Raw genomic sequence first — 12296 nt, 5'->3', positions numbered from 1 at the left:
CACAAAGCAATTTTGTATTCAAAATGTTAGCATAGTACAAAACACTGATTCTGTTTTACTGCGTCACCATCTCTTGACATTTTCTTCAAAAAATAACTCAGCTTCCAGCCCTTGACTTCTGGGGAGATTTTTTTCACTTGTTTCCTTCGCCACTGACTTCCAAGTAAAATAACATTATCAGACTGTAGTTTTGGCAAAGTTGCAACTAGGTGCTAGTATAATACTTATTCAAGCCAAAATCTCAAATAGCTAGCGCTGCCAAGGGGAACATTAGAATAAATTTCTATTAATGTAAATGTTTCTACTTTTGTCTTGAATTTATCAAATAAGAAATGTCTGTCAATAATAGTATGCTATATGTTTTAACTGTTTAACTTTTTTCCTTAAAACAGCTTATCAGAGTGGTAACGAGCTCAATAAAAGTACAAGGAGTCTTAGCTTATGTTTGTGTTGTGCTGTTTTACTGTGGGTAAGTAAATGCATGCAACTGAAAAGTATTTACCATTATTTGATCAGATATGTGAAAAAAGCTTCTGTTGTGTAAACACACAGTTTATATTCAGTAGAACATAAATGTAGATCACTTAATGCTCATAAACTGAGAGTGCAGATTGGTCCCTAAGTACTGTAACTGCATTGGGTGATTATAGCCCTTGATAAGTAACTTCGGTAATGAAAATAACTAGTGGAAAAATGAGTGAAAGAATTTGACAGACAAGCACCATACCACTGCATAAAAGGGGAAATTGAATTCGAAGGAATGAAACTTTCTGTGAAAAGAGTGAAAGATTCACCATGCCAACAAAAGTAAGCAGTTTAAGTGCTCTGAGCAGATCATGAATTCTTCTCTCTGGCAGTTAAATGCAAGGTTTCTTCCTGTTAGGAAACTGCTATATAAAAATTAGTAAATGCATGGCTTGCCTTTCTGGGAAGGCTGGGGTCAGTAAGTAATCTTAGTTAAGGAATATAATGTCCTATGGCAATTTGTTTTCCAAAACCAATGATTTGCAAATATACCTTCACTGCTAAGTCAGTTTATACTTGTGTTATCCTTAACTTCTCACCAGTTGATCCGTACTTCTGACATGCGTTTAGTTGCTCTTTAAATCCTATCTAGTTTGCCTGTCTTGAGACACTTGCTGTAGACTATATGGAGATGACCAGTTTCTAGGAAAGGTGCGTACTGAACTCTGTCAGCATTTGTTGTCTCTCAGTACTGATTCATATTGGAGTCCTCCTAAAATTGATCATAAAGAATTAAGTGATTCACATTACTGTAGGCAGGTTCTCTGTGCTGCAACATAGTGGGAATATTTCTTCCAGTGCCCTACCAAGTTATATTTATAACTGAAGGCAGCAAGACTTGGGAAGTAAAAGACTTCTAGGTCTGGGGCAGTGGTTCAGCAGGCACACTGGAAGAGAGGAGGCTGCTGTTTTACAATACCTTATGAAAGAATGGGTTTACTACACATTTTTTTGTGAATAGTTAGACTTTTATCCCTAATCTGACCATGATCTGCGGAAAAAAAAGTAGAACTTGTGTCTAGTCCACATGAGTGTAGAGATACATTTCTAGTGTCAGATAACTAGGACTTTAAGATACTGCATATAGGCCAAATATTAAGATATTAGCCATATTCCTCTGCACCAATACTTGGATTTCTTCCCCAGTGTATGACATGCTGTGCCCATGTTCTCCCTGAAGCCAGCTCTATATAATGGAAGGACCTAGCCCCTGATCATCACATTCAAGCTGTGGTATACCAAGCTCAGCACCTTCACTCTGCTCAGTGGTTCTTTTTTTTTCCTTTTTCCCAATATATGTAATATTTCCCTACACCTGTCATTTCACTACTGCAGCCCACTCCTGGATTTTTCCCTGTGTCTGTGGCTTGGAGGATGGAGGGAAGGAAGAAGTAATGCAATTAACATGAAGGTTTAAGTGCTGCTCTTTGAAGGCATAGGTCACAATAGTAAATACGTTTTGGTTTATTTTGTCCTGATTGAAAAGTGGGAACAAACTTTTACTTCTGCCATGATCTCAGATTTGGAGCTAACTCACCTCTTGTATCTTTCAAGTAATATGTGTTCTGAACATAAATTTCAGCTTTTAATCAGATTAGCGTAGCACAGAAATGTGAGAAACAATGTGATAAAATCTGAAGCAGTTAACTGGGCAAAGGATTGAGACTGTAATGTGGAGGATACTGTTTTGTATTTGATATTTAACAACTGTAATACTGTAAGTTATACTATAAAAGAGTCTTGTCCAGCATATGAAACCTCAGTTTTCTTTTTCTAGGATTTTGAACAACTGCAAACTTACATTGTTAGAAATTTGAGCCTGGGGTGGACTGGCAGAAAAGAATAAAGGAGAATCACTAGAAACTCTTGCATAATTTTCCATGAGAAGCTGGAACTGAAAGTGTTGATTTATGGCCTTTTCAACTTCTGATCTCATTAAATCAGAGTCGAATCATGCTGGAAATGCTCTCTCACAACAAAAGCATGTTACATAAAAAGCAACTCTCAAACAAAATTTGTCCCGATAACCTAATAAAATTGTAGAGAATCATGGCTTTCAACTTGTATAAAATGATAACTTTTGTTGTGGCTTGGATACCAAAATGTCAATTTCTTCTGAGTACTGAAAGTGGTCTGGTCTGCTCATTCTTCCATTTCTCTAAATTTCTTCTACAAGTAAATGTATAGTATAAAATTCCCTTAAAAGTGCAGTGTACTTTGTTTTTCTGTTTGGCAAGTTCTGATTACATTAATGCAAGTGAGAGATAGCGAAGCTGCTGCTGCGGTGTGCTTTGGTCACTTTATGATTAAGCAGTTAGACCCACTCCATGGATCTGTGAATGTTCACTTCAACTCTTCTTTTTAGTCTGTTACTGATGTACATAATAAACAGATTTTCAGAGAGTGGAGAATGAATTCAGAGTCTGCATTTGGTTCACTTTACTTACATAGATTGATTTGTGTAGAGCATATTTATATCCTTCCTGTTCTTCAAATGAGAAGACAGATATTAAAGGGATATAAAGATTTGCTGAAGTTTGTGCTGCAAATTAGAGATAATTGAAAAAGAATCTATGATGGTAATGCTGCCTCTTTGGTTTTGTTGAGGGGCTGTCTTTTGCGATGTGAAAAAAGACTTTTTATGATTAGCCTGTAATTTGTGAAAGCCAGATGTTTGCTTTCTTGTGGTTCCAAGTTCACCAGGGATCCTTGGCTGGACACACTTAGGGCTACAGTTTAACAGTAGTGCATTTAATTTCGACTTGCACTGTTGAGGGCCCTTTTTAGGCCCGTGTCTAAATATTGATTTATTAAATGGCTGCTTAACTGTCCTTGTAGTCCTTTCATTAAGCTATGGTAAAATTTGATGGTTTTCTCTAGATGCCTTCTGGGAAAAAAAAAAAAAAAAAAAAAAAAGAAAATAAGAAATTTAAGGATTGAATCTGAAACAAATCATTAGGAAAAGGAAATTACCTTTCGATCTGGCTATTGAAGAGATTTCATTTGTTAGCTAATCCTTCCAAGACAGCAATATGCAATTACTTTGATATGAATAATAGGCAATTATTTTAATATGCTAATACAAATATGTAAACAGATCCTTTTATTTTTTCAGGTTAATATCTCTAAAAGTCCTTAACAGTATTGTGTTGCTGGGGAAATCGTGTCAATATGTAAAGGAGGCAAAAATGGAGGAGAAATTATTCAATCCTGTCCTGACTGCCACCCCAGGGAAGCCAGCTGGCAAACAGCAAAGCATGTTTAAATCTACCCAAGGTAAGGTTAACTGCCTTGTTTTGTTTTCGACTGTAATGAAAATTGCTTTTAGACTAAATTTAATATTGTTATTATTTAAATTAATATTGATTTAATAACAGTCACCCTGTTGCTGGACCTTAATTGTACCGTAGCATCACATCTGTGAACATGAAACAAAGAAATTGACTCAACAGTAAAGTTTTTTACTGTTAAGCAGGTATTCTTTATTAGCAGCACTGGGGTCACCCTGGGGTTTCTCCACCATGAGGGCTCCCAAGAATTAGCAAGGGATATCAGTTTACATACACACAAATTATACATATTCATTAGATTTCCTGGAAAGGGATGTCTTATGATAATGAATTCCAGAATTAATTTACATAGTCCGAGCTTGCATAGTAAAAATATTGAGTGTCTTCAGTGGTCAAGGGAAGAAGTAAGTAGTCTTCTTCATGGTGTTTGCTAATTGACTTTCTTTCCAGAGCATGCGCTGTGATGTAAAGTCCAGGTGCCTTCTTCCTAAATCAGCAAAATCATCCTCCCTATAATAGGATCTCTGTGTCCTTTTGTTCAAGTCCCCCTTATCTTAGTTTGCCCATTCTAGGAGTTGCCTAAGTGTCCACTGAAGGCCTTGAGTCTCTGCTATCAGTGATTTATGTAGGAAGGGTTTTAATCTTGTCTAAACAGACAGAGAGACCTAGGGAAGCAGTTAAGGAGTCAGGAGTCCTTTGGAAACAAACAAACCAAAACGCAAGTAAAGCTTTCATGCATCGCAGTTTAGTCTTAATAATTGTCAGAAATTCATTTGTTTGAGCCCTCTCAAGCACAAGTTTGTAAACGGAATAGAATGTATTGCTTTTAGTTCATGTGCCTTCTTTTGGTTATAAATAATCATCTCTCTGTTAAGATCCCACCCTGATATGTGAAGGTGATAGAAACATCAGAACAGTAGCATGCTTTTGTTTGAAAATCGTAACCACAGAATGAGTGGTTTGGGTTGGAAGGGACCTTTAAAGACCATCTAGTCCAACCCCATCTGCCGTGTCACTACACAAATAAATAAATATTTACACATCATCTCTGGCAGTGCTGAAGTTTAATGAGGAAGCAATCTATGCATTTCATATGGAAATTAATGTAAAACATGGCACACAATAGGTATAATTACTTGTAGTTGTCATTTATGAACACATAAATGAAAAGCTTTGTGAAATCCAAACAGGAATTTCAGCTGGTCTCTACTCGCTTCATTTCAAGTCTGTGCAGCATGGTTTTCTCGTACAGGTCCTCAGCATTAGCGGCTAATATATAATTAGAATGGGGCATTATTGTATTCCTGTGACACGTTATAGAAGGAAACAGAAACCTTCGTTGTTCCAGTCAACTGAATTGGATTGTATATCTTCCCCTGTGAAGAACTCAATGAGAGCCCTAGAGAACTTAACAGTGAGGCTTTTATTGTGTTCACTGTATTGCTTGCCAAAGACTTGAACAGCTTGAAATGTAAGGTGCTCATTAGCCGTCATAGTGTCTCGCCAGCAATAGTAGACTTAAGAATCTGTCAGTGTTTCGGTCACAACTCTGTATCTCACCTGTGGCAAATCACATCAGGCAGAAACTTGGTGTAGATGGTTATTTTTAAATAGCTTAAATTCACAGAGTTGCTTTAGTTTCATGATGAAAGAATGTAATATGAATTGGTCTGAATGTCTTTTTAATTTCATTAGACAACTGTCCTAATGATACTGTTTTAATTAAACATTCTAGTACTACACTTGGATATAAGATTTAATAAGTCATACTTACTTAGACTGACCCTTAAACTTACAGTAAATAAGTCCTGAAGACTGTTTTTAACTGAAACAGCAGCAATTTTACCAGGACAGTCAGCAGAGATGCTTATTTCCTCAAATGGAAAGATTTTGACTGAAAAGTAGCAATCAAAAAGCTTTCGCTGATTTTATTTAGAATAGTCTTAACTTCCATCAGTGATGAAAAAGCTTAATTTTTAACAGTTTTTCAGGATTTTTTTTATACCTTTATAGCTCTTTATCTACTAGAAACCTCAATTATGGGAAAGAATGATTTTACCTTCCCCAGCTTCTGTGTGTTTGCATTATTCTGCTGAGCTCTGCAATATTGGTTAATCCCTGTGCCCCACTTACCAGGTTTTTTTCAATACAGTCTCTCAACCCATCTCTTAACTAGAATGAGGGCGAGGGAGTTAATCTGGTCTGCTTTCTATCAGTTTATAAGTTAAATTTTCCTAAGAGTTTCCACCTCGTCACAGAAACAGTTTAAACAAACAGCTTAAAATTTTGAAGAATAAAATTGTACACTTGGTCTTGAAGGATAGAAGTTCTAATTACTGGTAATCATTCATAGGCTGACCAGCTTTCTATGGAAGCTGCTGGGTTAGAAAATACCTTTGTAACAAAGTTCTACAATTAACATTACTTGTCTCCTTTCTTGATGCAAGTTTAGTACTTTTGACTTGCATAGGACTGTAGAGAGTAATCCATGTACCTTCAAGTAGTAGATGGTATACTGTGAAGAGATACTATACAGAAAGTTTTTGTAGTAATTTGGATAGTGCTGCCATTCTGACAAATAATGTTCACTTGGGCTGGTCTGGAGTACTCTCCACATTAGACTTTTTCAGATTCCTTTAGAAACAATAACTCAGCCTTTACAAGGAGATAGTAATAAGAAAAAATTACTTCCCTGTCATTTACTAGTGCGTTTTAATTTTTTTAATGTTTTAACAAAATGTGGAAAGGATACATGGATATTATCTGCAGATATCTTGGGTTAACGGAGCCAGTGTTCAATTCCACCGAAGTAAGAGGAAGGAATAAAAATAGACATCTTTAATAAAACTGCTTTAGGAGCCAGTGCTATTAAAGTGTGTAGCAGTGCATGAGTCATTAGCTGTCCCTAGAGAAGCAAGGTTTATTGTACTTATGTAGAGGATTAGGCACATCTAGTTCCCGCTACAGAGATTCCTTTTCTTCATTTCAGTAGAAAATATTTGTGTGATTCACACAATGACTATCAAAAACCTTTTTGCCTAAGCCAACAAAAATGAGTATGTAAACCAGAAGAATGCAGTATATGTCCTAACCTCTGCTGCTTATGCTCTTGCTTGTTATCTGAACTTCTGTAGAATTTGGTTTCTATTCTTCTACCAAATTAGAAAAGGAGATCTCTTGTGGTAAAGCTGAGACAATATAGTGGCTTTTTCAGGATGGCTTTGGATGAATCTTGATGTTATAGATGCATCAGTATTTCTGTGTTAAAATCATTATTATCTTTGTAATTGTCTTCTGTTCCAACAGGAATTTCCACAGATGAAAATGGATCTACATCAGTTACCAATCAACCTGTGCATCAGAAGGAGAATACACCATCTTTACTTGTAACAAGCAATTCTGATCAATTTCTGACAACTCCTGATGGAGAAGAAAAAGATATAAGCCAAGACAGTTCAGAATTAAAACACAGGTCTTCAAAGAAAGACTTGTTGGAGATAGACAGGTTTACTATTTGTGGAAACAGAATTGACTAAGATTTTTTTTTTTTTTTTTTTTAATCAATGTGCTAAGGATACTGAGCTGTTGGGACAGCAGATGCTACCAGAATGGACAGTTGCCAAAAAAGGCACATAAATATTTATTTAAAAACTTAAATTATTAATGGCAAAAAATATTAATTTCTTTCTACAAGTAACTTGGCTTGGTATCTGGTCAGGTCAAGTGAGAGATCTTTAACTTGCCTCTTGGAAAATGTGGTGGATCATGAGTCTCTAGCCTGGTGGCAGAGCTGCAATATCACTTTTCTGGAAAATAGACTGGAAAAAAGCGTAATCCTGTTCTGCGTTATGAAACCGTGCTTCCAGAACATACTACTTTTCATGAAGGTTCCTCCAGTATAAGGATATTCCTGGAAATGTATGACAACTTGACCGGAAGCTTGCCTTTCCAGTTACCTTGTTTTAATAAACATCTACAGCAGAATTCAAAACTTGTGCTTATATCAACAAACGCATAAAGCATTGGTACATAAAACAGTAAGTCAAGATAGTTACTCTTGTCAACAAAAATATTTTCAAGATGTACCTTGAAAATCTTGTAATCAGAATAAAATTTTGCCTTTAAATGAAAGATTTACTGCATACTATTTTATCTAAATACTAAACACCAAGGAGAGATCACGGTAATGCAGATTCTGCTTAACTGGGCAAATATGAAGCATATTCATTTCTTGTGTTGTGTGTCCTGCAAGGCAAATTATTTTTAAAAGCTGAGGATTTTTTGTTGCTGTAGGGAAAAATAATAAAGGGGCACTTCTATATGTTGAGGAAAGGCAGTGTTCATTGCAGCAAGAAAGTGTTGTGTTGGAACTGTATGTATAGCATTAATGCAGCAGAAAAAGAATATTACACTGCATTTTGAGTTTAACTCTGATAAGAATGACATCTGTTAACTTGCCTGAGAACACGTCTGTAAAAGCTCATACTCATGATCAAACCAGAATTGTCCACTTTAGTTGATTGATTTTAGCCAAACTTAAGTAGACGGACTAGGTCTATAAAGAGCACTTAAGCATTACAATGCATCTTAATTTCTGGTGTGAGATACAGTTGTGGGAGAACTGATGAAAGATGGTTTGGAATCCTCAGACCAAGAATGGAATAAATTTGAGCTCAAGACTTAGGCTGGAGACTTGTATCAGAAGAGACCCTTCAGTTAATGATAAATTCTTCATATATTGTTGTTGAAACACAGCATTAACTTCAAATGCCTTTCAGATATTTAAGTAAGCACCAGTTTCACTTTCCAAGGGAAGGTATCCTAAAACTACTTCAGTGCTAAAAAAAGGAAGACAAAATTTGTTTTTTGCTGATTTCATAATTTGTCACAGTGTGAGCCAAAGGTTACTTGCTTTATGAACATGTGAAAGTTCAATGTGTGTGCTAATCCCTGAAACTTGCAGGACTACAGTAATATAGCAGATGGAGACAGTTGGACAGAGTTACGTGTCTGAGCAGACTTGGTAATGAGCTAGCTTTGCTGTACAGGTTAGCGTGGTCTGCTCTGGTGGGAACTTACTGCTGCCTTTCCTCTCCCATCAAGAGTAGCTGGAGTAACAGCCAAAATCTGTGGTTACTGTTGTTCAGGGATGAGAGTAAAAAAAAGAGGACTTGTGCTGGGAAAAAATCTGAAATTCTTTAATATTTAATGTATTTTATATTAATTGGAGATGTTCACACATTGAAATTCAGATTATCTGTCAATTTGGTGTATCTTATTTTTGAATTATTTAGCAGTTGCTAAAGAAGGCTTGGAATTGCTTTCAGTTTTTTTTCTGTTGAATGACATTCTGTATCAATTTTATAAGTGCATCTTGTGTGAAAATAAAATTCAATTTTGTAATATTTGTTTAAAAAAGGAAAAGTACAGCGTCGACATTTCTTTCTTAGTATTCAGAGTTGGTGAACTTGCAGTGTATTTACTGTATTAAATTCCAATTTCCATAAAAATTCTTGCAAATGTGGGACATGAATGTGCGTAAGAACTGGGTTATCAGTGGCTTCCGATTTATTTCTGTACCAGTTGGTTATTGCCACTTGTAGGAAGAAGGTATTGATGCCAACGTACTATTAACTTATTTTTTAAAGACAAAACCCATGTAAATGAAAAAATATTATGTCTTAAGGGAGTTGTAATCTATGTAGTCAGTTACTACAGTTGGACTAGTTGCACCTACACAGCAAAGCCAAATGCAATTGCAGTATAAGCTTAGGCAAGTCCTTTCCTGAGCACGTGACAGTGAAAAGGTAATGGCTAACTGCACTTAAGTCCAAGTCCTCGCCCAGACCCTCATTTGAGGCTGTGAGCCTTTGTTGCTTAGTTTTTACATTTGAATTGTAGTAACTAGATGTAAAGCAGTATAGGTGGGCTTTGGGATACGGCTGTTACATCTCTGTTGTGTAGGCATAACTTTGTTAACTTAAGGTTCACCATAATCCAAAGGTATACTTGAGGCACTGGTTATAGAGGGCATTGCAAATGCAACACTTCCCCTTAAATTCTCTGAGAGTCTGGTAGGGGCCCAACTGGGTGTGAAATGTCATTGTTTTCTCTTGCTCCAAGCTCCCTAATTGTTCTCATGGTTTTGTTCATGATTATTAGGGATTCATTGAATATCTAGCAGTGCATCTTTAATGAAAGGTCATAGCTTCTCTGACCCTGGGTGGTCCTCTCAGAACTCTAGAGGGAGAACAAACCACAAAACAACAACAACAAAAAAGAAAAACAGCAACCCCAAATTTCTTGTCTATAGATACAGTTCTTTATTTCTTTAGGTTTTCATGAAGAGCTCCTGTCTCAACAGTGAAATAAGAGCATCAGAGGTTAAGCAGTGAATAAATTGAGTTACTCAGTTCATAAATCCATAAATTCAAAGCAGTGATATTTCAACTAAAGTCACAGTTGCCAAATTAATTCCAAAAGCACACACAGAGTACAGTGTACATTCATAGTGGGAGCATTAAGGAACAACTGTGTTTTCCATAGGATTATTTAATTAATCTTTTGAAGCCTTTCAGATGTTCATCAGCTGAGCAGAATTTCCCCTCAGGCAGAGTAGTTTTACAATCACAAGTGTGCTGTTAATTTACTTGCCTCTTAATTTAGAGTGAATTTGTTAAAACTTTTCAACTTGGTCTTGTTTTTCTGTCGTGCAAAATTGTGTGTGTTCTAAATATTAATTTCAGAAATCTGATTTTGTAAGTCAGCATAGTTGTTGAGATCACTGCTGTTAAAGCTGGTATTTGCCCAGTTGTGGCTGCTATGCCAGCTCAGCTGTTGGGCTACAATTCTGAATCACTTTGGTAGTGGTAAGCAAGGATGAATGCAACTTAATTATAGCACAAATGCAATCAGTCTGTGAAACTTCTGAAACATTGCAACGTATTTTCTTAGAAACTGGGTTATTCCATTGTGCGTAAGCTAGGAGTTGTACCAGCTGTGTCAGTCTTGGGTAATTGTGGTTTCAGAAATGCTCTTCACAATTACTAAACAAAGTTTGCTCTTAAACTTCAGAGTAATTGCTTTTTCTTAGAAATTTGGACTATGTTAATTTTGCTGATTCCAAGGAAGCAAATAGTTTTGTGTAAGCACGAAGCAGCTAGCAAAGGGGGCTCTAACACTGTGAAAGTGGTGCAACAGGACCATCTTCATCTCAGGGAAGTTTTTCTGTATGCAGTGATATGAAATGCTTAGACTATGAAGGCTATCAAAAACACCTAGCGTATCATTTCTGTATGTCTTTCGCAGAGTAGTATCTTCCATCGGCCATGCCAACTAAGCCTGGACCTAGCTACACTTTTTTTAGGACCTCAGTATCTGTTATACTCTGATTTAGAAAAAATGCTGCCAACTGAAGAGTTGTAAAGAGGGATCATGAATATGTAACACCAAAGAACACTCTTTAGTAAGCTCACAGCTCTAATAAGAGAAAAATCAAAAAATATAGTAAGTTTTTAGAATATTTCCTGGTTTTGACCACAACACTATTATCATGTTTGCAATGAAATAAACTCAGATTTTAAAATGTGCCCTCTTGTAAATATGCTGCCCACCTCTACCTCACAGCGACTGTTTCAGGCTGTGAAGACTGTCATTTCTTCCATTCATTACTACTTTGTAGGAGAGTAATGCTGTCAAGCAGAGCCAAGGTTTCATTTGTAATTGGAGGCAGTTTTGTCTTACAGCTAAACTGCAGAAAATGTTGAGAGAGAGGAGTCAGTTCTTTGTGAGCACAAAGGTGTGGGTTGCAGCAGCACTACCTTGGCTTCTAATTTTTTTAGGGTGAGTGGTGCAGTTCTATTGTAAACTTTGTTAAATAAATCCTGTATTGAATAGGCAAACATTGCATGGATTATACATTATATTACATTTACTATATTGACATATTTTTATCACAAACTACTTGTTAATCTGAGATTGGTGGTATAAGAGCAATGTTGCAAGGTAAGAGCAAGTTTTGGTGTTCAGGGAAGGTTCAGGTTTTATATCGGTGTTGCTTCTTCCCATCCATGCTCAGTTTGTTGGACCAAAGCAGTAATAAGTTTCTGTCTATGTTGACTGCTCTGAGTATCGGAAAGAGTAAGTTCCTCTGGTGCCCTGTCCTCACAGATGCTAATATCTGCTGTTCCTACTGAAAATAAATTAAGTATCAAGGTAGCTCAGGAATCACTTGTTTTATGCTGACAGTTTAAAACAGGTAATTCAGTGAAGTGGAATTTCGGAATCGTGGGAAGTGATGCCTCTAATTTACTGAGAAGTCTGGCAATGAAACTTAAAATCCAGCACTGGACAGCACATTCTTAGGCTCGGTACACCAAATCAAAACAGGAACGTGTTTGAGTTCATGCTAGCAATTACAATCCTGGTGACAGGACTGTCAGTCCAAAATTTTCCTGCAGATTTGATTTGAACTTGACATTC

General features: G+C 36.4%; 1 protein-coding gene across 16 annotated transcripts in view; it reads left to right on the top strand.

The window, feature by feature from the left end:
- Positions 1 to 9239, top strand: part of TAPT1 (transmembrane anterior posterior transformation 1) — a 50630-nt gene extending 41391 nt beyond the window's left edge. For 15 of the 16 annotated variants that reach the window (XM_074822186.1, XM_074822184.1, XM_074822183.1 and 12 more), the window contains 3 exons: positions 393 to 469; positions 3641 to 3801; positions 7122 to 9239. In XM_074822186.1, the coding sequence (XP_074678287.1) occupies positions 393 to 469; positions 3641 to 3801; positions 7122 to 7351 (468 nt within the window). In that variant the 3' untranslated portion in view covers positions 7352 to 9239. Of the gene's footprint in view, positions 1 to 392; positions 470 to 1671; positions 1759 to 3640; positions 3802 to 7121 lie in introns of those variants that run through there. The other variant, XR_012623040.1, reaches the window with a different exon arrangement.
- Positions 9240 to 12296: the final 3057 nt, after the last annotated feature.

Source organism: Strix aluco, chromosome 4 (genome assembly GCF_031877795.1).
Source record: "Strix aluco isolate bStrAlu1 chromosome 4, bStrAlu1.hap1, whole genome shotgun sequence".
Lineage (NCBI taxonomy): Eukaryota > Metazoa > Chordata > Aves > Strigiformes > Strigidae > Strix > Strix aluco.
This window is presented reverse-complemented; position numbering and strand designations above follow the sequence as displayed.